Source organism: Cavia porcellus, unplaced genomic scaffold (genome assembly GCF_034190915.1).
Source record: "Cavia porcellus strain 051 isolate PalLab524CR breed Dunkin Hartley unplaced genomic scaffold, mCavPor4.1 scaffold_6, whole genome shotgun sequence".
In the NCBI taxonomy this organism is placed as follows: Eukaryota; Metazoa; Chordata; class Mammalia; order Rodentia; family Caviidae; genus Cavia; species Cavia porcellus.
The window spans coordinates 27,578,290-27,602,361 of record NW_026947489.1 but is presented as its reverse complement, the minus strand read 5'-3'; the positions used below and the strand labels follow the sequence as shown (position 1 = coordinate 27,602,361).

Below are 24,072 nucleotides of genomic sequence, written 5' to 3'. Positions count from 1 at the left end.
CTGTGAAGGTTCTAAAAGAAAACTATGTTATGAAAAACAAAGCAAGAGACTTAGTCTAAAAGACAGGATGAAATCTTGGTAGCCAAATCAAGCGTGGGATCATGAAATACATGCTATTTCATTGAATCCTCTTCCCCTGAAGGCAGGTATCAAGGAAATTTCTAGTACACATAGATACAAATGCTGTCTGTACACTAGGTAAGATTACTGATTTAATTTTAATTTCTTGGAGAGCATTGTTTTCTACTAATGAGAAGCAGCATAAAACTACAGAAGACAGGAATTTTTTCATGGGTTTACAAAACATAAAGCATTTTAGGTTGATTTACTGAAAAGCATACTTTCTCCTACCTTGCTATGCTGTGTTTTGGAGTAATGATAAAAGTACATATTAAAATCTTTCAGTGATTCATCTTTCAGTTCATAAACTCCATGGCCTGATACACCTGGTTTCCTAAATAAAAGGAAAATACAGAAGTGAACTGTAGTATTCTTTTTTTTTGGAACTGGGAATCAAACTCAGGACCTCATGCTTGCTAGGCAAGCATTGTGCCACTGAGCTATATCCCCAGTCCTGCAGTACAAAAAAAAAGACAAAAATAAAAACATAAAAGTTAGAACACACAGATTTTAAAACCTATATTGCTAACACAAAGCCCTGACAACAGTTAAGATGCATAATTATAGTAAAAAAACAAACGAACTGGGAGAAGGTTTTTCAAATTCTCTAGGGCTGATCCCATGCCTACTTAAATTCCTGACTTCGTTTATAGTTTGTAGTGTAAAGACTGTCTGCTAAACTATCACACACTATTGTCTAAAGTCAAATCTAAAATGGTAGGGAAATAAATATTCTTAGCACACTGTACAAGACAAGAGTGTAGAGTCTTCTCTACAGCACTCTAAGGGAAAGCACCAATGCAATGCAAAAATATCCTATTTGCTCTGACATTAAGCAGCTTTGGTGCTTGCCTGCCAGCTCCTTCCTTCTTTTCTTTTCTTTCTTTCTTTCTTTTTTTTTTTTTTGTCTTTTTCGTTTTTATCGGTACCAGGGATCGAACTCACGACTGCCTGCTTGCAAGGCAGGCGCTTATGCCGCTGAGCTAAATCCCCAGCCTCCTTTCTTTTCTTTTTAAGGGAGGAAAGGTTTATTTTGGCCCAACAACTTTGGGTTTTGCCTGAATCTTAAATCAAATATATCACTCAACATCTTTACAACATAAAAATAGCTCTCAGTTATTTTATAAGTCAATCGAACCCAGTAATTTATCTCTAAAATAATACTATAGTAAGTAGAAATTCAGTCTGTTATCAGTTTTTCAAATTTGGAGAATTAATCCAATTGGGCTGGGGATTTAGCTTAGCGGCACAAGCACCTGCCTGGCAAGCTCGAGGTTATGAGTTCAATTCCTGGTATCAAAAAAAAAAAAAAAAAAAAAAAAAGAAAAAGAAATTCATCCAAGGGCTGGGGATTTAGCTCAGTGGCATGAGCGCCTGCCTTGCAAGGAGGCAGTCGTGAGTTTGATCCCTGGTACCGATAAAAAGGGAAAAGACCAAAAAAAAAAAAAAAAAAAAGAATTCATCCAATTAAAATCTTATTTCCATTTCAGAATGAAAGATTTATAAATTTTGTTTTAACTCTACAGGAGAAAACTTAAGAAAACTAAAATTTATAGAACAATGAATAAAGTCATGACTTCCAATGAATAAGAAACAGCTTATTAATTTGTTATCTAACTCACCCACTATCATACATAGGCATTTTTCCTTTACTCCCACTCCCCCCAACTTGTCTTTTCAGCAAACATGTATTCAGTGCTACTGTGTGGCTCTCATCCTCATATTTCCAATCTGTAGTCCATTCCTAGTCTTGGGAGTTTGGCAAGAATTTCAAATCTATGTATAACAAAATACCCAAAGTGTAAGAAAAAGATCAACCCATCCCTTTAGAAGAAGTATAAACATTAAGCACTTACTTAAATGTGGCCACTTTGTTTATGACATTCTCTAAGCCAGTTTCATTATTTTCCTGTTGAAACAATTTTTTAAAATTATTTTTACCTTCATGTAATGAAATTTTTTTTTTTTTGAGACAAGGTCTTGCTGTGTAGTTCAGACTAGCTTGAGCTGACTTTGTAGCCCAGCCTGTCCTCGAACTCATGGCAATCCTCCTGCCTCAGCCTCCTGAGGGCTGAGATTACACACATGTGCCACCATGCCCAGCTGAAAAACATTTTTAACTGAATCTCAAAAGCACTTCAAAAACAAAAAATAAAAGATCAATTTTTCACTATAAAAATATCACATCTAATATCTATTAGCTGTGTTTGGTAGACTGATTTCTTAGAAGTTAAAAATTATGTATAGACTGCATAAGGAAAAAATGTTTGCTTTTATATTCCACAATATGCATCCCTGTGTGCAAATGTGTGTACACACACACACACACACACACACACACACACACCCATTACCAACAGTTCAGTAGTTCAGTGAAGAGAAGCATTTTTTATGTAGTACTGTCATTGCCCACATTGTGGACATGCTCATGCTTTACTAATCTCTATGTTCAAGATAACTAAATAAATGGAACCAAATTAGTAATCTCTATCAAAATACACATATAGATGTCCTGATATAATCTGCAATTGTAATAGTTTTTTTATTGGTTGGCCTAAATATTTCCTTAAGACCGAATGCTGTTTTTTTTATGAAGTCAGGATGAGGACCAAGGGAAGCCACTACAAAAAGTTAATAGATATTGCTTATAAATATCTAAAATCTTGTAAAAGCCTAATAAATTTTACCCTTTTTCTTTTAAATTTATTTTTTCAGTTTCTTAAAAACTATCTCAAATTTTATTTTTTTTTTCCTTTTCCTTTTTTCTCAGTTTCTTCCTAATCCCTCTCCTTTCGTCTGGTTTTCTCCATGATGTTAAATTCTAGTGTCTGAGTTGTTTTCTCAAAGAGGCTCTCTACCCTGTTACCTATCAAGCTGCCATCTTCAGACCCCCCTCAAATTTTATTAATTTTTTAAATTAAAAAAATTTTTTTGGTGTTTTTTTTTGAGACAGGGTTTTACTATATAGTCTAGACTGGCCTTGATCTCACTTATGTGGCCCAGGCTGGCCTCAAACTCAGTGATCCTCCTGTCTCAGCCTCCCAAATGCTGGAATTACAGGTATGTGCCACCATGCCTGGCCTATATTTTCAATTTTTTTTTTTTTTGGTACAGGGGATTGAACTCACAACCACATGCTTGCAAGGCAGGTACTTATGCCGCTGAGCTAAATCCCCAGCTTATATTGCAATTTTTAAGAAATGGGGTCTTCCAATCCAGGTTGGCTTCTCCTAGGCTGAAAGTCGTCCTCCTGTTTCAGCTTGCCAAGTAGCAGGGACTATGGGACACGCCACCCTATTCAACTTAACCTCTCTTGGAAAGAAAACGTACTTTAGAATAAGTAGCAAAAAAGAGGATGCTCAAAAACTTTTTTTTTTTTTTGCAAACTATGGTATATACATCATAAGTTATACATGAAATTATTTAGAGACCACATAGTTATATATTAAAACTTTTAAATACGTATGAGGAGAAAATGACATAGAACATCAAACACGCCCTCCCCTGGATATAACTGCTTAGAAAGATGCTATGGGAAACTATATGCTGACATTTAAAATGTGTTAATCATTGAATTGGTAGGCAGATATGCAAAAACTCTGAAGTGATATGGCAAATAACTAAATTTGAGAATCATTAAATAGTAAAACTGGAAATAGATACAAATAATTTGGGGAGGGGAGGAGGGAAAAGGGGAGAGGGAAGTGATCAAATGTTGTACCTATCATACCTCTTTAGAAAACCTTGATGGCAGAGATAACTACAATTCTCTTTTTTGGCATAGATAACTAGAATTCTTTTTGTAAGAGTCACTGTACTGATTCATATTCAAATCTTAAAAGGGGAAAAGTGCAAGAATCAGAATTTTTAGGATGATTATGTTAATTTCTATACATACATAAATGTAAGTACTACTTGCAGTGGCTACAACAATACACCTTGCAGAGAAAGTGTAAATGTTCTGCTAAGAGAAGCATAAAGCGTCATAGGACTTAGCTGTTCTGTCCCAGTGACACTAAAGTCAAGCTTCCCAGAGATGCTATCTGTCCAAAAGGAGTAAGGTAGAGATACAAAGGTATCAAAGAAACCAGGCTTGCTCTAGGAGACTCAGAAGATGCCAATGGCAACGTGCCAAACCCAAGAGGAGGGTGTTTTTGTAAAAATTAAATTGACATAATATTGTGCATATTTATGAGTAAAATATGTGAAACAGTGTTACAGTGAAACAACTCAGCACACACATACAATGTGCAATGACTAGATTAGGATAATTAGCACTTCCAAACTCTCATTTATAATTCCTATGTGTTGAGAATCTTTGGACTCTTTTTCTAGTTATTTTTAAGTATAGCATAAATTGCTGTATAGTTACCACTATTCTATTCTGGTATGTAACAGTAGAACTAGTTCCTGTACTTTGGTACCTGTCATCTAACGTATAGCTGTCTGCTCTTCTTCTACTCTTCTAGTCACTAAGATCATACTCTCTTCTTCTATAAGACAAACTTTTCCACCAAATGCTTCTATTTAACGTTGCCACATTTTTTTTTTAAATCGGTACCGGAGATCCAACTCACGACCACCTGCTTGCAAGGCAGGTGCTTATGCCACTGGGCTAAATCCCCAGCCCCTGCTTCTATTTAATGTGCTTACTACTTTCTTTCAAAGGAATCAGACCTGCATGTTTCTCTGGTGGCTCTCCTACCTTTGCCCAGTTTCTTTCTTCCTTTCTCCCCCCACCACTGCCCCCAGCCCTGCTTTCCTTCTTTCCTTCATTTTTTGGTTTTTGAGACAGGGTCTTAGTGTATAGTTCAGGCTAGCCTTGAGTTTACTTACGTTAGCCTAAGCAGGCCTCAAACTCTTGGCAATTCTCTTGCCTTAGCCTCCAAAAAGCTGGGGTTACAGGAATGTACCATCACATCCAGCTCCTTCATAACTTTAATATAAAACCTTAATGTTTAATCTTCAGATATGCTTCTCAGAAGACCCATATTAATATGCCACACCAACAGTGTCAGTATTTCAGGAAGCTCTTTTTATCCCGGTGATATACTATTTAAAGTAAATAAAAAGGCGGGGCGTGGTGGCTCACGTCTGTAATCCCAGCACCTGGGAGGCTGAGGCAGGAGGATTGTTGCAAGTTCTAGACCAGCCTAGGCTACAAAGTGAACTGAAGGCCAGCCTGAACTGCATAGAGAGACCCTGTCTCAAAAAGATTAAAAAAAAAAAAAAAAGTAAACAAAAAGTCAGGGAGTTTTTCCTAGAATTAAAGTTTATACCACTAACAGGTAAAAATATGGAGCTTTCTGCTTAACATATTCTCCTGAAATTTAAAGTAGTTTCCAATGAAAGAAAAAGCACAAAGAATGCCATCTTGAGGTGAATCAAGAAAATAATAAAGATAGACTTACATTCTCGGGCAAATTTCTAGCAATAGCACTATGTGGCATGGGTTCAATGCAAAGCAAGTGAACAATTTCTCTCATTGTGACCTCTTCTTTGGTAACGTTTCCCACTCCAGGTATATACCGTTCTCCTAAAACAATGGAAAGAAAAAGTAGAATAATTAATTGTTTTTTATTTAAATCTCTCCTCATCAGAAGTATTTATACATAGATCACTGTATAAAATTTAACCTATGAGAAAGGGACCAAAAATTATTTCAACATTTTCCCAACTGTGAACAAGAGTTTATTTATTGAAAGACAAAGGAGGAAATTAAGTAATCTGAAGGAGAATCTAGGCATCTTAATTTATGTACACTAACACACTCACACACACACACACACACACTCTCAAACACTTTAACAAGGTTCCTCAATTAATTAACCTCTGTTTCTAATCCAGAAAACAGGTAGATGGCATGTGCATGAGCAGTGGCCATAGCTGAATAGCTTTTCTTTGAAGATCTCCCTCAGTGTTGTCTCCACTAGCCAGGTGTGGTAGGACATGTCTATAGTCTCAGCACACAGGAGACTGAGGCAGGAGGACTTCTGTGAGTTTGAGGCTGGCATGGATTACATAGTGAATTCTAGACCCTGTCTCAAAAAGCCAAAATACAAAGAAAAAGGAAACAAAAACAAAACCAACTAACCAAACAAACAAACAAAAAACCTGTCTCTACTTGTGAGACTCTGTCCAAAGGAGTATCTGAAGTGAATGTGGAAAAGGAAGACTTTCTGGACAACAGTTTAGGACTCCTGGAATGCATGTTATAGTTTAGAGCAAAATCTACTGGACAATAGTCAACAGCATTAAAAAGCAGTTTGTTCTCAGAGATGCTTGCTTGGGACATTGTGTCCACTCTTCCCTGACAAGACTGCTTAAATAAAGTTGACAAGTTTCATTTAACAAACCATCCCATTCTGACCTGTCTCCTGACCAAAACTCATACAATAGATTGTAAATGCTTTGCTTCTACATCTTTGTTCACATGTCCTTGGGTTACAAATAATAGCCAGAGAAGCATCAGCTTGCTGCTATTTCCCTGACGCTCTCTTATGCTGAAGTAGTAGCTCATTTGGGTCTTTTCAGTGACTGAACTAAAGTCTCCTCTGAGTAATTTTTTCTGTCCTCATGTAGCCATGTGTGTAAGATAGATAACCATACAACTAGGTTTTTTTTTTTTTTTTTTTTTTTTATCGGTACCGGGATCGAACTCACAACCGCCTGCTTGCAAGGCAGGTGCTTATACCATTGAGCTAAATCCCCAGCCCCACAACTAAGTTTTTGTTAGTTCATCTAACAGAATAGTTTGTACTGTCATTGTTTGATTGTCCACTTTTCATGCTTTGATTTTGCACAACTACTTGTAAGATAACCATATATAATTTATCAATTAGTGATTTCTTACTGTTTTTTTTGAAATTCTATATTATTTCTCCTCTTTTTTCTGTTTTGCTTTTGTTCTCTAAAAAAAAAAGAAATAAAGTGAAAACTGAAAAACAAAATACTTAAAAATGTCTTTATGGGTCAAATGAAAAAACAGTAATATGTATCAAGAATGACTGGTGTGGGGCTGGGGATTTAGCTCAGCGGCATAAGCGCCTGCGTTGCAAGCAGGCAGTCGTGAGTTCGATCCCCGATACCGATAAAAAAAAAAAAAAAAAGGAATGACTGGTGCTCCAAAAATGCCCACATAGATATTTACTTTTCATTGCAATAAACTGCAAATGAATAAAGGCAACAATTAAGTCAACTCCAGAAACTTCTCTGATGTCCATAATATCTGATTCTCATTGCTTTGAGAATATTTACAATACCTGACTCTATATCATCAATTCTTACCACTATAACATCCATACTAAGACTCATGATTTCTATAAAATACAAAGAAATTCCTAAGAGTTGTGATGAATTTCACAAGTTTGTCAAAAGAATGACCTTTTAGTGAATTTTCTTTCTAATTTTTAAAAATTTTTTTGAGTTTTTGAGACAGGGTCATATATATAGTTCAGGCTGGTCTCCAATTTGTGGTGATTCTCTTGCCTCAGCCTCCTAAGTGCTGGGATTATAAGCATGCGCCACCATGCCTGGCTGTGAATTTGTTTCTAGTAGGCTCATCCACCTTTACATTTGTAAAACCTTTTGTAATTTTCACATTGTTTTCACTAAAGGGTGAATTTTGGTGCTAGAGCAATCTTAAGAGATCATATAGGAATCAACCGTGGTGACACACAGCTGTAATCTCAAGACTTGAGAGGCTGAGGGAGAAGGATCATTGGAAGTTGGAGGACAGCCTGGACTACAAAGTGAGTTCAAAGCCAGCCTGAATTACATAGCAAAACTCTGTTTTAAACAAACTAACAGACAGACAAAACAATCAGGAATGGCATGCTTGTGATAGTTGAGAGCAAGGCCAAGATAGAGTCTTTGATTCAAAATCCAAATATTTGGCTATTTCTTAATGACTCTCCCATTATAAAATCAGAGATAACATTTTTTAAACAAAAATGCTGATATCTAAAGGTAATGAACTCAAATATATATCAAACATTAACTATTAGAAATTTCTCATATCATATTCTAATGGCAAGCACAAAATTTTCTCCTAGTTTTTATGGTTTGGTAAACTGTATAATCAATTTTGATATTTTTTATACATTTTTAATCTATTTTCTGTGATGCTGCGTTTCTTACCGAACTATTCTAGACAGAAGAACGTTGTCTGGAAACCTTTATGACATTTTCTATTGATAAAAACAACTGGTCCCACTACTAGCTCCCTGATAAGCAAGTTACAGCTAGAACCTTCACTAGGAACTATGAAAATTACAAGTATCTAGGGCAGTGAAGTAAAGGACAAAAGCCAGAACGGGAAGCTGAGAACAAGATAATAGCAATAAATGTACCCAACTGGTAAAATCAAGACTATGACCTAGTATATATTTGTCTTCAACAGGTTGGAATTTCTAACTGTTTCTGCAAAGAAGTATTACTTTCAGCTGAAATATAAAACATAGTTCTGAAGGTCAATGCCATAATAATTTGATAAACATTATTTCTAACAAAGAACATTTTTTTCCTTTCCCTAATAACCTCAGTGAAGCCAGGTATGACCAATAGTTCTGCAAAACAATTTAACACAGTGACATAATAAAAATAATTTTCTTTAGAATTATGCTATGTTTAAATTTCATATATTTATGTAATTTTTAGTACTAAATGAGTAAGTTCTAAAACTCTACCTTTCTATCTGGGGTAATTATATCCTAGAATTTCAAAGTCCATAAAATTATAAACAAGGCATTAAAAATTAAAAATGTATGATCTGTGCTCTTTTACAGGTGAGTTTCTAAATTTAATAGTCAAACCAGTTACATTAATCTCTAATATTCTATGTAGAATGATCAATTATAGTCCTCATTAACATTCTCTCTAAAAAGCAACATATGTGTTATTTTAAAACCTTTTGTTTTAATCTTACCCACAACATAGATGAGGACCTGAAGCATTTCTTCTATTAATGTATTATACTGCTTAATCAGATCCTATGGAATTGAAAATAAATAGTTATAATATGAACCAAAAAATCCAAAACACATGCATTTATGTATCAGACTCAATTTCCCTCCAGGCTAGGATTTTCTCTCAGAACATAGCAATACAAATTATGAGGGTAATGGTTCCTTTTTTAAACATCAAACCCAAAAAAGTTCACTGTACCTTGCACATAAATACTGAACAATAACTGTTAATATTATCATAAGTTTCATTATTGGTATCCTTATACCATTGTTTATCCTAAGTCAAACAAATTCTAATCTCTAACTTCTCTACTATTAGCTTCCTTTTAACTGGGCTAGTGAGAAAGTGGTTTCAAATAGTTAAGAGTGAAAGTACCCTTCCCTAACACATCTTTTACTTCAACACTGTATCAAATCAGATATTTATTTTTACTAAATATCACAACTGATAATTAGTTTGAAGGTAATGTCTTATTCTTTGACACTTCCCAAGGCTTCCAAAGTAAAAGAATGTGATTTCATGAATTCAAAACAGTGAAGTATTACTTTATAAGATAATACTTCAAATACTAAAACAAGGGATGTGACAAAAAAAAATGAGACAAATTACAAGTTGTGCAAAATGTAATCAATACAATAAAAGAAGAGTTTATAGTCTTTCCTTACTGAGGAGCTTTTACAAAGAACAGGAACTGATTATTCACTGTCCTCCTTCAAATGTTAACAATAATTACAACACAGTCAACTCCATTGATAATTAAAAACTGCCAGTTCATGTGAAATGTCATTTATCACCTATCAGATCAACAAGATTTTAAAATATTGTGCCATTAGAAATGTACACAGTTTTTAATCTCCACTTTTTTAAGGAAAAAAATGTACATAGTTTGAGTTTAAACAGAAATAACTTTTCTGAGACCAATTTATATATGTGGGTGTGTGTGTATATATATATATATATATATATATATATATATATATATATATATACACACACATATAGAGAGACAGACAGACAGACAGACAGAGACAGAGCCTTAAAGAGAATGCTGTTGTATCTTTCAAATCCTCTTCAATGAATGTATCTTAACATAATTAGACAAATGTTTTAAACACTGAGGTACAGATATCTGTAAGAAAAAAAAAACTAGAAAAACCTCACTAGCAACAGAAGGCTAAAGTATAATGCACTCATTTGAAATGATACGAAGATGACGATACAGCTGCATTTTTATTTAATGACAAGGAAAAAAATCATAGCATTTGGTTAAGCACAGGCAGCAAATTTACAAAACAGGATATACGGAAGGATATAATTTTTGCTTTAAAAGCAAGACAGTAACATTTTTATTCTCCTTCTTTGGTACCAGGAATTGAACCCAGGATCTTGCGCTTGCTAGACAGGCACTGCACTGTCGAGGCAGAGCCCTAGCCCACCAACACTTTATTTTCTGAAGGCAGTATTTTACTTGCTAGTTTTCCCTTGGTTGATCTATATACTGTAACTTTTCTGGAGTGACAAAGAATCTCTCTATGTATACATAATCACATACTTTTCCTTTTTATTTTTTTTTATTTATTTTTTTTAGAAATTGGTGTTTTATTTTCCATCAACTTCATTCCTATTTTGCTTAAGTGTCTGCAGAGCAACTCAAGACTACTTGGTGGTCATTCCTACCCACTCAGTGGCCTGTGCAGTGGGAGCTATAGACCAGTCTTCTGTAGCCCGTTGAGCACTCCAGTCTTCAGTAGGTAACTGCTGAATGGGCACTGAGGACACTTGCATGTCTTCAAACTAGCCTTCAACCTCAGGCTGAGCAGCAATGAACTTGGGAGCTGGTGCAGTCCATCTATTTTACCTTGGTCACAGACTTTTCAGCAAATCTGCTCTTCCTTTTCAATCTCTTCAGGACCCCTCGTCAAAGTAGAGATAAGCATGATTTCCCACAGGTTTTCACGGGAGATGGTGCCATGCAAGCACAGCACTTCCTGGGCCAGCATCCACCACATCAGACCCCTTGAGTGAGCTCCTTTACTGTTGCACAGGATGGTGATATCCACATAGTACAGAGGAGAATCTGTGTTACACAGAGCAATGGTTGGCAGATTGACATAAGACATCCCCCAAAGGGCTAGTGATCTGTGCTGGGATCAGTAACTACCAGAAGATGTGGCTTTTGAAAGCTGTCTGGCTCTGGTTAGTGAAGGTCCCAGACATGAAGCAGCCAGTGACAGGAATAGCGCCAGTGGCAGTGCCAAACTTCAGCACAGCTTGTAGTCTGGTGTTCCTAAAGGATATGACACTGATGTCAGCAGGATTTTCAATGGCAACTATGGCTCGAGCTACCAGCAGAAGCTTCTCCCAGGTCCACTTCAGATTTATGATGTAGATCTCATCACTTTTCCTTTTGTAGATATACTGCTCCATCTGGAAATCCAGGTTGGTGCCATTGAAGTGGGTTCCTACAGCGAGGAATTTGAGGATATCCTCCTCCTTCATTTGCAGGACATTGTGAAAATTTCCCTTTAAGTTATGCTGGGAATCAAGAACAATGCCATATGGACCCCTCCCCCTGAAAGCTACTTTAAATCATATCTAGATTGATTATGATGATACTTAATATAAAAATGCTATGTAAATAGCTATTATACTGTAATATTCTGAGACTAAGGAGAGAAGTCTATACATTAGTTAGATTAAATTTTTTCATGTATTTTTCATATATATATATATATATATATATATATATATATATATATAAAGTCTGTGATAGGGTGCATCTGTGGATATAGAACCAACACATTCACAGGACCAACTCTATACAGAGAGAAATAAACTTGAAAATAGTATAATAATATTTGCTCAGACTAATTTACATGTCATTTTTTGTTGCTCACCTGGTCTTTAGTGGGTATGGTCTTGGTAAAAGCATCAGCAAGCTCATATCGTTGAAGTATCAGTAACAAAAACTTGTTGGGGTCCATTAAAGATGCACCAATCTGTGAATGAAATGTAGTATCATATTTCTTTTATATTAAACAGAGAAACAGTTTTTCTCTAGTAGCACTAGATAATTATAAAGTAAGATTATAGAAAATAATGTAGCAGCCTCCTCTACTTCTCTATCCTACTCAGTTTAACAGTGAAAAAAATTCAATTTAAAAATAAACTATAGGAAAAAAGAAGAATCAACATTTTTTTTTCTTTTTCAGACAGGGTCTCTCAATGTAGTTCAGACCAGTCCTGAACTCACTACGTAACCCAGGCTGGGCTTGAACTCCCAGTGATCTTCCTACGTCAGCCTCCCAAGTGCTAGCATTAGAGGCATGCACACCACCACACCTGGCAGAATCAAGATATATTATGGACAAAAAAACCCCAAAAAAACAAAGAGGGGCTGGGGATTTAGCTACGGCACATGCGCCTGCCTTGCAATTGTGTAGTCGTGAGTTCGATGCCTGGTATGCATAAAAAAGAAAAAGACAAAAAAAAAAATAAAGATATATTATGTACAGGAACAAATTCCCTATGATGAATGTGATCATAATGTATATCTAAAAATGTACCAATGAAATTATTTTTAAATAAGTTATGATCTCGTCACAAGAAACTTAGGAGAAAGATTAAGGCATAAACATGAAAAGTAATTTAAACAGTTACCTGAAGCATGATAATATCTTTATCATACATTTCTTCTCTGCACTTAACATCTTGGTAATAAAATACCTATGAATAAAGGTAGGTAGATGCTAAAACACTTATTTTATTTCAAACAAAATTCTTAACAAAATCTATTTTTTTAGGACTTTTGTTTAGAAATCCCAGGAACTCCATGGCAGCAAAAAGTTGTCGTAAATCTATGAATCATTTTAAGGAATTTGTGAGGATAAAGTGAGAAATTGGCATGAAAACACTTGAGTCTGGGGATGTGACTCATCAGGAAAATGCCTGCCTAGCACACACAAGGCCCAGGTTCTATTCCCAGCGCTGCAAAACAAAACAAATGCTTGAGAGTTAAAAATGCTCTATCTTTATTCTTACTGTTTAACAAAAAATTTATTTTTGCTATGTTTAAAATACCTATTTCAATAAAATTAAATCAATCTCTACATTTTAATCATAACATCAATTTTCTTCCAAGTGGTAATTTTATAAGTCTTTTAGGGAAAGTGCTTCTCCTTATATACTTTAAAATAGAAAGAAAAATATAGGTAGCCTTTGATTAAGACGGATGATGTGAAGACTAAAGTAAGGCAATCCTTATAAAAGAATTATGTTAACCAGAAACTTCTAAGAAGAAAATACAAACAAAAATTCCAGGAAATTTCTGTGGTACTACTGGCTTTGAGCTCATCTGTACACTTAAATACTGCAGTTTCTTTAATTAATTTAAGATAGGACAAACAAATAAAAGGAGAAACATCTATATGGTCCCTAAATTTTTTATTCCAAAGAATTTATACAAGAGAATAAAAGCAAATACTCAGCAAAATCTGGGGATGTGGATAAAACTGCATAAAACAAAAACACATTTATGAATTTGAGTAATACAGCTTACTATACCTGGCTAATGAGAGAAAGCCCATTTCTTCGCCACATCTCAGCAACTACCTGGGCAACTAACACCAGACAACGCAAAGGATATTCCACTAGCACCTCTACTTGAAAGTCCTGCTGAAACAGAGGGAGGGCTATTTCATTATTTCTTGCAGGGCTGAGATATATCTCAGTCATAACACTAAATATTTATTCAGTGATTTTCTCATCAGTAAAATGGAAAGTTTGAACTAAATGACTTCCAAATCTTTGTGATTGATATTTCAATAGGATATATACAGCTGGGTTTCAAAATATTTTCTTTCCATTCAACAACCAAAGGGTGTTCCAAAATATAATACAAGCAAATCAGTACTTTTAGAGACACTTACAAAAGGTATAAATTCATGCAGTCTTGAGACAGCACCCAGTCTGCTTAAACGTACATGAAGTCCTAAATTATTTAAAAAGAAAATGAGAAAGCAATTAAGCCCAGTCAGTATGTTTACTAGTTAATACACCAAGTTTAGAAACAAGGGAATTTAGCTAGGCATGGTGGCACATGCCTGTAATCTCAGCATTCAGCAGACTGAGGCAGGAGGATCACTGAGTGTTTGCGGCCATCTTGGGCTACATAAGCAAGTTCAAGGCCAGCCTGCACCACATAGCAAGACTATGTTTCAAAACAAAACAAACAAAAAAACCAGAAAGACAGATGATTTAAATTTATATTTATCAGGCTAGATGGGTAGCTCACAGGTACAGTGTTTGTCTTGTGTGTGTGATACCCTGGTTCAATCAACATCCTCTCTTCCCCCAAAACGTACATGAACTGAAATTAGAAAAGATGTTGTTATGGATTAAAAACTGGTGGTCAACTTAATGCCAGCAGAATTAAATCAGCATGATGCTGAGCATAAGATGGTCCACCTGAGGCAAGTTGCCAGCAAAAACAGAAATGTGGAGGAGAAGCTAGGCGCTGTGGGTTTCTCTAAGTGTTGCTGTTTGAGCCACTGGTTCTCCTGGAGGAGCACACTAGCTTTCCCAGTGTGAGTTTGACAACTATCATCGGAGGAGCTCGGGACCTTGTTGGTGAGACAGGCTGTGGTTCACTTTGGGGGAGCTCTGGTCCTTACACTGAGTATCATTTCCTGGCTCCAGAGCAGAAGACACGTGCCATTTAATATCCAACACAAACTCATGCTGGCTTCATCGCGTGTACTTGACTGTTCCTATCATCAGAGGAGCTCAGGGCCTCCATGTCACTGATGATGGCTGTGGTGCTTTGCAGGATAGCCCTGGTCTTTGTTTTGAGCATGACTTCTCAGCTTCAGTGTAGAACCCTCAACCAACCAGCACAGCTTCTTCACCCCACTGGCATAGACTTTCTAGCTTCCACTGCTGACCTTTGGGCCTTCCCAGCATAGAGCTGTAAAACAGACTGGCATGAATCCTTCTCATAGGCTCTAGACCTCCAATTGGACTTGTGGGAGGCACTGTCATGGGCTCTAGTCTTTATCTGGACTCACGTAGGACATTGCTGTGGGATCAGGCCCTTGGCTGAATATTCTATGTCTTTAATGTTGTGGACAGATTTCCTGCACTTTCTTGTGTTAACTCTGGGCGACCATCATAAAATAACGTTATAAATTCTGCATCCTGATTCTAACTGTTCTCTGCACAACCCCTAACTACAACAACAGTCTAAAACGTAAACATTTCACATTTAATTTTAAAGCACAGTATTACTATAACATTTAAAATCCTATATTGTGCAAGGTATATTCACACATTATAAAGAAACTAATATGCTGCTTCTGTAGATGTTTATTCTGGTCTTGGTATCAAAATAATTGACAACTATTCTAAGTATTTTTATTTTTTCAGATTTTATTTTTATTAATACATACTTGTTTTACATAATGACTACATTTCTTGTGTGGAGATGGTACATGTATGTAACACTTTTCATTCTTTGTCTTTTTGAGATAGGGTCTGGCTATACAGTTCAGGCTGGCCTTCAGCTCACTTTGTAGCCTAGGCTAGTCTCAAATTTTTAACAACCCACCTGCCTCAGACTCCCAGGTGCTGGGATTACAGGTGTGTGCCACCACACTTGGCCACACATTAATTTTTTTCATGTCCTTTCCCTCTCTCCCATCTCTGGATCTCCTTCACATTTGAGAAAGATCTATCACCCTAATTCCTAGTTTTTCATTTTGCTCTTTATTTACATTTTGGGTTTCTCACATAAGAGAAAGCATGCAATATTCAATCTGCATGATATGCTTCACTTAAGATTATGGTCTCAAGGTACATCCATTTTCCTACAAATGGTTAGTTTATCTTTCTTACAGCACAGTACTACCACATTTTCTTTACTTTATTTTGTTATGGCAGAGTATTACTCCATTGTATACCAGATTTTATTTATTTTATTTTTATTCATGTGTTGATAGGCATGTCGGCTGCTTCCAAGATTTAGCTATTATGAATTGTGCTGCTATAAATATGGGTAGCCATGTATCACTGTAATGTGCTATCTTTAACTCTCTCAGGAAGATATCTAGAAGGGGAATAGTTGAGTCAAAAGGAATTTCTAGTTTAAGTAGTATCTTGAGGAATTTCTGTACTGACTTCCATAGTGGCTGTACTAATTTACATTCCCACCAATAGTGTAGAAGTTTTCCTTTTTTCTGCTGCTTTACCGCATTTATTGTTACTTGATTTCTTGATAATGATCATTCTTTCTGGGATAATTCTAAGTATTTTTTAACATAAAAATAGAAAAAAATAAAGTCACATGATATCAAAGACTCCATATGTAAAAACTAACTTGCTAGGTGTGGCAGCACATCCCTATACTTTCAGCCCTTGGGAGGTTGAGGCCAGGAGGATTGCCACAAATTCAAGGCCAGCCTGGGCTACACATAAGTCTCCAATAAAGTAAAACAGCATACTATACCATAAATAATGCAACATAACATAAAATAGATCTAGACTGGGCATACAGCTTAGTGGCACAAATGCCTGCCTGGCAAGTGCAAGGTCCTGAGGCTCAATTCCTGGTATCAAAAATAAATAAATAAATGATAGATAAATTGGAATACACCAAAAACTCCTGGCATCAAAGAACACTAAAAATATTGAAAGGGACCTCACAGAATGAGAAAATATATTTGCATATCATATGTCTCATAAACAGCTGATATTCATAATATGCAAAAAACTCCCAACAAGTGAATATTTTAAAAAATTTAATAAAAATTGAGCAAACCAACTGAATAGTTACTTCACCAAAATAGACATAAGAAACCAATGAACATCTGAAAAGATGCCAACACTGATATTCATTAGGGAAATCCAAATCAAAACCACAGTGAAATACTATTTACAAATACCATTCAAATGAGGATTATTATTCATAAATGAAAATAAACACAAAGTTTACTAAGAATGTGAACAAACTAGAACCCTTGTATACTGCTGGTGGGAGCTGCTATGGAAACAGGATGGTAGTTCCACAAAAAAATTAAACATAGAATTGCCATATGATCCAGTGATTCCTTTCTGGACACACAATCATAAGAACTGAAAGCAAATGCTGGGTGTGGTGGTCCACGACTGTAATCCCAGCACTTGGGAGGCTGAGGCAGTAGGACTGTTATGAGTTCGAGACCAGCCTGGGCTACAAAGTGAGCACAAGGCCAGACTGAACTGTATAGTGAGACCCAGTCTCCAAAAAAAAAAAAAAAAAAAAAAAAACCAATTGAAAGCAAATACCTGAACCAATTCACATATTTATATTTCGTTAACAGCATTATTCACAATAACCAAAAAGAGGAAGCAACTCAAGTGTGTATCAGTAAATAGTTGAACAAAATATCATACAATGAAGCCTTAAAAAGGAAAGAAATCCCAACACATACTGTAACATGGATGAACCTTGATAATATCCTAAATGAAGCCAGTCACTAAAGGATAATACTGAATGATTCCTCTTATCATAGGTACCCATCATGGTCAAATGGAGACAGAACGTAAGAGTGGTAGTTGCCAGAGGCTGTGTGACAAGGATAATAGACAGCTACTGCTTAACCATAATATTATCATATGTCTGTTTTGGAAATCAAAAAGGTTTTGTAGATGGATGGTGGTAATGGTTATACAACAATGTGAACACACATAATGCAAATGATTAAAATGGTAAATTTTATGTTACATATATTTTGCCACAATTAAAACTATAAACATATTTGCACTTTGATAAAGTTGTTCAATAAAAGGATGACAGGTGAATAGATAACTAAAGAAAACCTATTATTTCCTTCCTTTAGTGATAAAGACACACTGACAGACTATTCACTGGTGAATCAGGCAGAGACGAAAGTTAAAACCAATGCCAAAATTTATAATGTTTAAATTTGGGTGAGGGGTAAGTTATAGTTGGCCTTTAAGTATATACTCTAAGGACCTATTAAATGACCCATATGAAAAATGGCCCAGGTAAATAAGTATCCTTATATGAATGTTGGGGCTATAGTTCCTTGAATTGACAATGATAGGCCTTATCTGTGGGGTATGGTATGAGCATGTCTGAACAAACTAACAACAGAACAAAAAATAGAAATTTCTACTCTGTACTCTTTATTTATTTTATATACCTTTAATAACAGTTATCCCAAATATGTAAAAAGCAAGTACTCACCAGCAAGAGTCCTAGAGAGTGGCAGATGAATGCTTACAAGATCCTCAGATACTCTGTAGGACTTAGTTTCCAAAGTATGACCACAAAGCTGTACTACTGTCTTGATACCAGTTATGAAACTTGTACTGCACCTGATTACAGCTTTGTGACATTCTTTATAAGCCACTAGTAAGAGCTCTTCCTGAAGAGAAAGTAACAATGCAAACATGTCAACAAGTTATCATTCCTTTTTCAATAAATATTTATTAAATATGAGTACAAACTTATTCTGTATATTATTAGAGCTATCTTCACAATATCTGCACATCAGGAGGAAATATATATACCTACACACAAGCAGAGCAAAAAATTTTAAGTACCATTAAGTGATACAAACTATTTTGGGAACTGTTTGAGACAATCTCTACATAGTGCAGAGTGAAGGCTGGCCTTGAGCTTACTATATAGCTCATGTTGACCTTGAACTCACAGCAATCCCCCTGACCTTCTTAAGTGCTAAGATTATAGGTGTGCACTACCACGCCTGGCTACAAACTCATTTTCTTTAGAGAACAGAAAAAACAATCATGAAAAATTTGGAAGACGTTTATTAAAGTAGCTTTTGCATAGTTCCTAAAAATATAGGCAGAATTCAGTGCTGAGGATATTACACAGTGGCAAGACATGTGCTTAACATGTGCTAGGCCCTGGATTTAACCTCTAGCACCAATCATAAGAATAAACTAACAAAAGAACCCTCCCCCCACCACCACACACACACAAAAGGCAATGCTCCTAGTAACATATCTTTCTTACATCACAGGCACACCACTCTTGGAACATGAGTAAAATATTTTTCAACTGCATCTGTATTGCAATGGCAGCTTCCCAGTCAGGATCTACTTCAATGTGTTGCCCAACCTGTCTTCTGATTTCTTCCATTCCCTACAAGAAAAGATTAGTCAGCACATATGATCCTCTTTCTTTGCTCCCTACTGGCAAAATATAAAATGATCAGGATTCATATTTACAAATGCATAGTATTTTAATTTTTAACATGGTTGTTATACTAGGTCAGAATACAGAGGTTCAAATATCACCTTATCAGGGTTACAGTTCAGGAATAAAACATCTAACTGCAATTATCAGCTCTGTCTTGCTACACGTCAGGGCAAGTTATACGATGCTGTGCAAATTATTTTTAAATTTCTTTCCCTATATGTAAAATGAGAATAATAATAGCCAACTACCTCATAATATTGATATAAGGCTCAGAAGAGATGATGTATATAAAATGTTTACTATACATGTCATATGACATTCAATAAGCATTAATAGTAGTAGCAACAATAAACTAAGATACAAAGAAAGAAAATTAGAATTAGTAGTCAAGGCTTAAATCTCATTTCTATTTACTAAGTTTTATCTCTAAAATCCACAATTTTCAATGAAGCAGGAAGAGGAAGAAGGAAGAAGGAAAGGAAAAAGGAAGTGAATAAGGAGAAAAGGAGGACAGGAGGCAGGAAAGTAGGAGAGGAGGAAAAAGGAGGAAGGAAATGAGAGGAGGCACAGGAGAAGGAAAAAGAAAAAGTAACAGTGGCATCTATAACAACAAAAAGATTATACTTTTTAAATAAAATTCTCTCACTGATGTACAGAAGAATTTCAATACCTGCATACAGGTAAGTATCTTTAAAAAAGATCGAAAACCTTCAAGGAACTGTATTCTTAATCTCTCCGTCCATACTGTGGGTTTGCTGATCAGGATATACCTATCATTTCAAAAAAGGAAAGAAATACTTCATTTTTCTATCTTGAAATATTTTAAAGTTCTCAGGATATAAACAATGATGTCTTATCAAAATTATATATTTTGTATAAAAAAGACATGGTATTTTTATACAATGTAGTACTACTCAGCTATAAAGAAGAATTGAGAGGCTTTTATAGGTAAATGGATGCAACTTAAGACCAAACTAGCAAGTGAAGTAAATAAGACACACGTGTGAACATCATTTTGTCTCACTAGTGTTGAGGAGCTGAAAGAAATAACATATGTATATGACTGTATGTATGTGTGTGTGTGTGTGTGTGTGTGTGTGTATTTATGTACATAAAAAGTTAAAATAGTTATACTACAGATTTCTCTGAGTTAGCTGAAGAGAAAGATTCATGCTGGTATTGTTTGGACAATTGAATACACATGTCTTGTGCTCTGGGTGAATGATTTGGGGATGACAGTGTGCAATGTATGTACCATTGTTGCCCCTGAGTAACGTGCTTTGAAATTTTAAGTTTTTTTTTTTCTTTTTCTCCTTGAAATAAAATGAATTTGGGGAAAAACTATATATTTTAATTTCTTAACATAATTAGAAGCACTGAGTAGTGCTAGAATTATATATTTACCTTTATTTTTACATATAAAGATCAAACTGTGAACACCAGAGACAGATATTAAAGCTAAGGCTATAAGAGAAAGAATCAACTAAGAAAGAGAAATATAAGCCAATTGCCTTAATGCATATAGGTGCAAAAACCCTCATTAAGATACTGACAAAGAGCGGGGCGTGGTGGCTCATGCCTGTAATCTCAGCACTCAGGAGGCTGAGGCAGGAGGATTATTTTGAGTTTGAGACCAGCCTGGGCTACAAAGTGAGCTCAAGTCCAGCCTGAACTGCATAGTGAGACCTTGTCTCAAAAAAGGACAAAAAAAAAAAGATACTGGCAAAAAGAATACAGCAAATTATCAAGAAGCTCACATACCAAGACTAAGCAGGATTCATCCAAGGAATGCAAGGATGGTGCAACATATATAAATCCATAAATGTTACTGTACCACATTAACAGAATCAACAACAAAAATCTTATGATCATATCAATAGATGCAGAAAAACCATCTGACAAAGTCCAGCACCCATTCATGATAAAACCCTATAGAAAATTGGAATAAATGGTCTTTATCTCAATATTATAAAAGCCATCTATGACAAACCAATAGCCAACATCACAATCAATGGACAAAAGCTGAAAGCTTTCCTTCTAAAATCAGGAATGAAACAAGGATGCCCACTGTTATCCAATATAGTTATGGAAATATTAGCCAGAGAAACTAGACAAGAGAAAGAAGTAAAAGCAATAATGATCGAAAGCAAAGAAGTTAAATTATCATTATTTGTGGATAACATGATACTTTACATAGTAGACCCCAAAACCTGTACCCAAAGACTTCTAGATTTAATAACCAAATTTGGTAGCACAACTGGATACAAAGTCAACACTCAAAAAATCAATAGCCTGGGGCTGGGGATTTAGCTCAGCGGCATAAGCTCCTGCCTTGCAAGCAGGCAGTCGTGAGTTCGATACCTGGTACCGATAAAAACGAAAAAGACAAAAAAAAAAAAAAAAAAAAAAATCAATAGCCTTCCTGTACACGAATAACAAAGTCACTAAATTAGTGACTAAATTAAAGCTAAATTAGTGAAATAACATTTTTTTTTGTCTTTTTCGTTTTTATCAGTACCAGGGATCGAACTCACGACCACACACTTGTAAGGAAGGCACTTATGCCGCTGAGCTAAATCCCCAGCCCTGAAATAACATCTTTTCTAATAGTATCCCCAAAAAAGAAATACCTAGGAGCCAATCGAATGAAGGAAGTAAAAGACCTCCACATTGAAAACTATAGTACTCTAAAACAGAGACATAAGAAAATATCAGAAAATGGAAAGATACCCCTTGCTGTTGGGTAGCAATAACCAATATAGTGAAAATGGCCAGATTTCTAAATTGTTATACAGATTTAATGCAGTCAAAATTCCAATAGCATATCTCATACAGAAAACAATCCTAAAATTCATTTGGAATCAGAAGAGACTTAGAATAGCAAAGAAAATTCTGGGCAACAGACAAAGCAGGGAGTATCATAATCCCAGATTTGAAATTATACTACAAAGCTACTATGATAAAACACTCTGCTTGGCAAGTGCAAGGGTCTGAGTTTGATTCCCTGTACCAAAACAAAGTAACAAATAAACAAAACAAAAACCCAACATGGTACTAGCAAAAAAAAAAAAAAAAAAAAAAAAAACAGGCCCCAGGATCAATGGAACAGATTAGAAGATGCAGAAACAACCCCAGACACACTAGTCACCTTATTTTTGACAAGGGTGCCATACACATTCACTAAATAAAAGATAGCCTTTAATAAATGGTTCTAGAAATCTAAGTTTCCACATGCCAATGGATTAAAATTAGATCTATATTTTTCAGCATGCACTATACTTAAATGAAAATGGATCAAAGTTCTAACTACTGAAACAAAAACATTACATTTGCTGAAGATAGAATAGGTAAAATGCCTCAAGAGACTGGTGTAAGCAAAGATTTTATCAACAAACCACTGATCATAAACTGGGTGTAGTGGTGCACAACTGTAATCCCAGCACTCAGGAGGCTGAGGCAAGAGGATCACCACAAATGTGAGGCCAGCCTGGACTACAAATGAGTTCAAGGCCAGCCTGAAACCATACAGTGGAACTCGGCCTCAAAAAAGATGAAAAGACAATTGTACAGGAATTATTACAAAGAATTAACACCTGGAATCTCATCTTATTAAAAAGCTTTTTGCACCACAAGAGAAACTGCCAACAAAGTAAAAAGATAACTTTTGTGGGAAAAAATTTGCTAGCTGTTCCTCAGACAATAGATTACTATCTAGAGTATATAAAGAACTAAAAAAAAATCAGATTTCCCCAAATTTAAATGTTCAATCCAAAAATGGTATCTGATACATACTTCTCAGATGAAGTAGAAACAGCTAATAAATATATTTAAAAATGTTCAACATCACTGGTCATTCCAGAGATGCAAATTAAAATAATGTTGGGGCTGGGGATTTAGCTCAGAGGCATAAGCGCCTGCCTTGCAAGCAGGCAGTCATGAGTTCGATCCCTAGTATCGATAAAAATGAGAAAGACAAAAAAAAAAAAAAAAAAAAAAAAAAGGAAATGAAAATAATGCTAAGGTTCCATCTCACCCCAGAAAATACCTAATATTATCAAAAAATCAACCAATAACAAATGCTGGAAGGGCAGTGGGGAAAAAGGAACCCTTCTCCACTGTTGGTGAGAGTGCAGACTGGTACAATCACTGTGGAGATTCCTCAAAAAACTAAGACTAGAGGGACTCCATGTATTCCTCTTCTGGGTATTTTCCTGAAAGAAAAGCATCATACCATAGAGATATATGCATATCCATATTTATAGTGGCACTGTTTGTAATGGCCAAATCTTGGAAATAGCCCAGCTACTGGTAAGTGGATAAACAATGTATTTTTATACAATGGAGTACTTACTACTCTGCCATAAAGAAGGATAGCCCCAAGATACTGTTAGGTAAACGGATACACTTTGAGACCATACTCTTAAATGAAATAAATCAGACACATGTGTAAATACTACATTTTTTCTCTTGTGTGAGAAACTGAAAGTGTAAATAAGGACCAAAATGCATACTAGGTATTTTGATATAGGAAAAATATTTCAAATGGAAGGGGAACAAGAGAGGGACGAGGGAGAAAGAGAGAAAGAAAAGAAAAAAATGAGAGAAAGAAAACTTTTTTTAAAAATTGGTACCGGGATTGAACTCACCACCTGCTTGTAAGGCAGGTGCTTATGCCTCTGAGCTAAATCCCCAGCCCCTAAGAAAGAAAATTTTTGTGAATGGGGAGGGATATAGGTTGAAGGAAGGGTAGGTGATTGGGA

At 35.5% G+C, this 24,072-nt stretch overlaps 1 protein-coding gene and 1 pseudogene across 2 annotated transcripts in view; both read right to left on the bottom strand.

The window, feature by feature from the left end:
• The window catches only part of Ubr1 (ubiquitin protein ligase E3 component n-recognin 1), a 173,725-nt gene that overhangs the window by 65,459 nt on the left and 84,194 nt on the right, over positions 1 to 24,072 (bottom strand). The window contains exons 13-23 of one of the 2 annotated variants that reach the window (XM_063249551.1): positions 19,983 to 20,082; positions 19,127 to 19,255; positions 18,332 to 18,512; positions 14,016 to 14,077; positions 13,651 to 13,758; positions 12,748 to 12,813; positions 11,985 to 12,086; positions 9,047 to 9,110; positions 5,532 to 5,656; positions 1,977 to 2,029; positions 352 to 454 (exon numbers count right to left, since the gene is read on the bottom strand). In XM_063249551.1, coding sequence (XP_063105621.1) covers positions 352 to 454; positions 1,977 to 2,029; positions 5,532 to 5,656; positions 9,047 to 9,110; positions 11,985 to 12,086; positions 12,748 to 12,813; positions 13,651 to 13,758; positions 14,016 to 14,077; positions 18,332 to 18,512; positions 19,127 to 19,255; positions 19,983 to 20,082 — 1,093 coding nt within the window. Of the gene's footprint in view, positions 1 to 351; positions 455 to 1,976; positions 2,030 to 5,531; positions 5,657 to 9,046; positions 9,111 to 11,984; positions 12,087 to 12,747; positions 12,814 to 13,650; positions 13,762 to 14,015; positions 14,078 to 18,331; positions 18,513 to 19,126; positions 19,256 to 19,982; positions 20,083 to 24,072 lie in introns of both variants that reach the window. The other variant, XM_003475450.5, reaches the window with a different exon arrangement.
• Positions 9,119 to 11,977, bottom strand: LOC134476203 (small ribosomal subunit protein uS2-like; annotated as a pseudogene).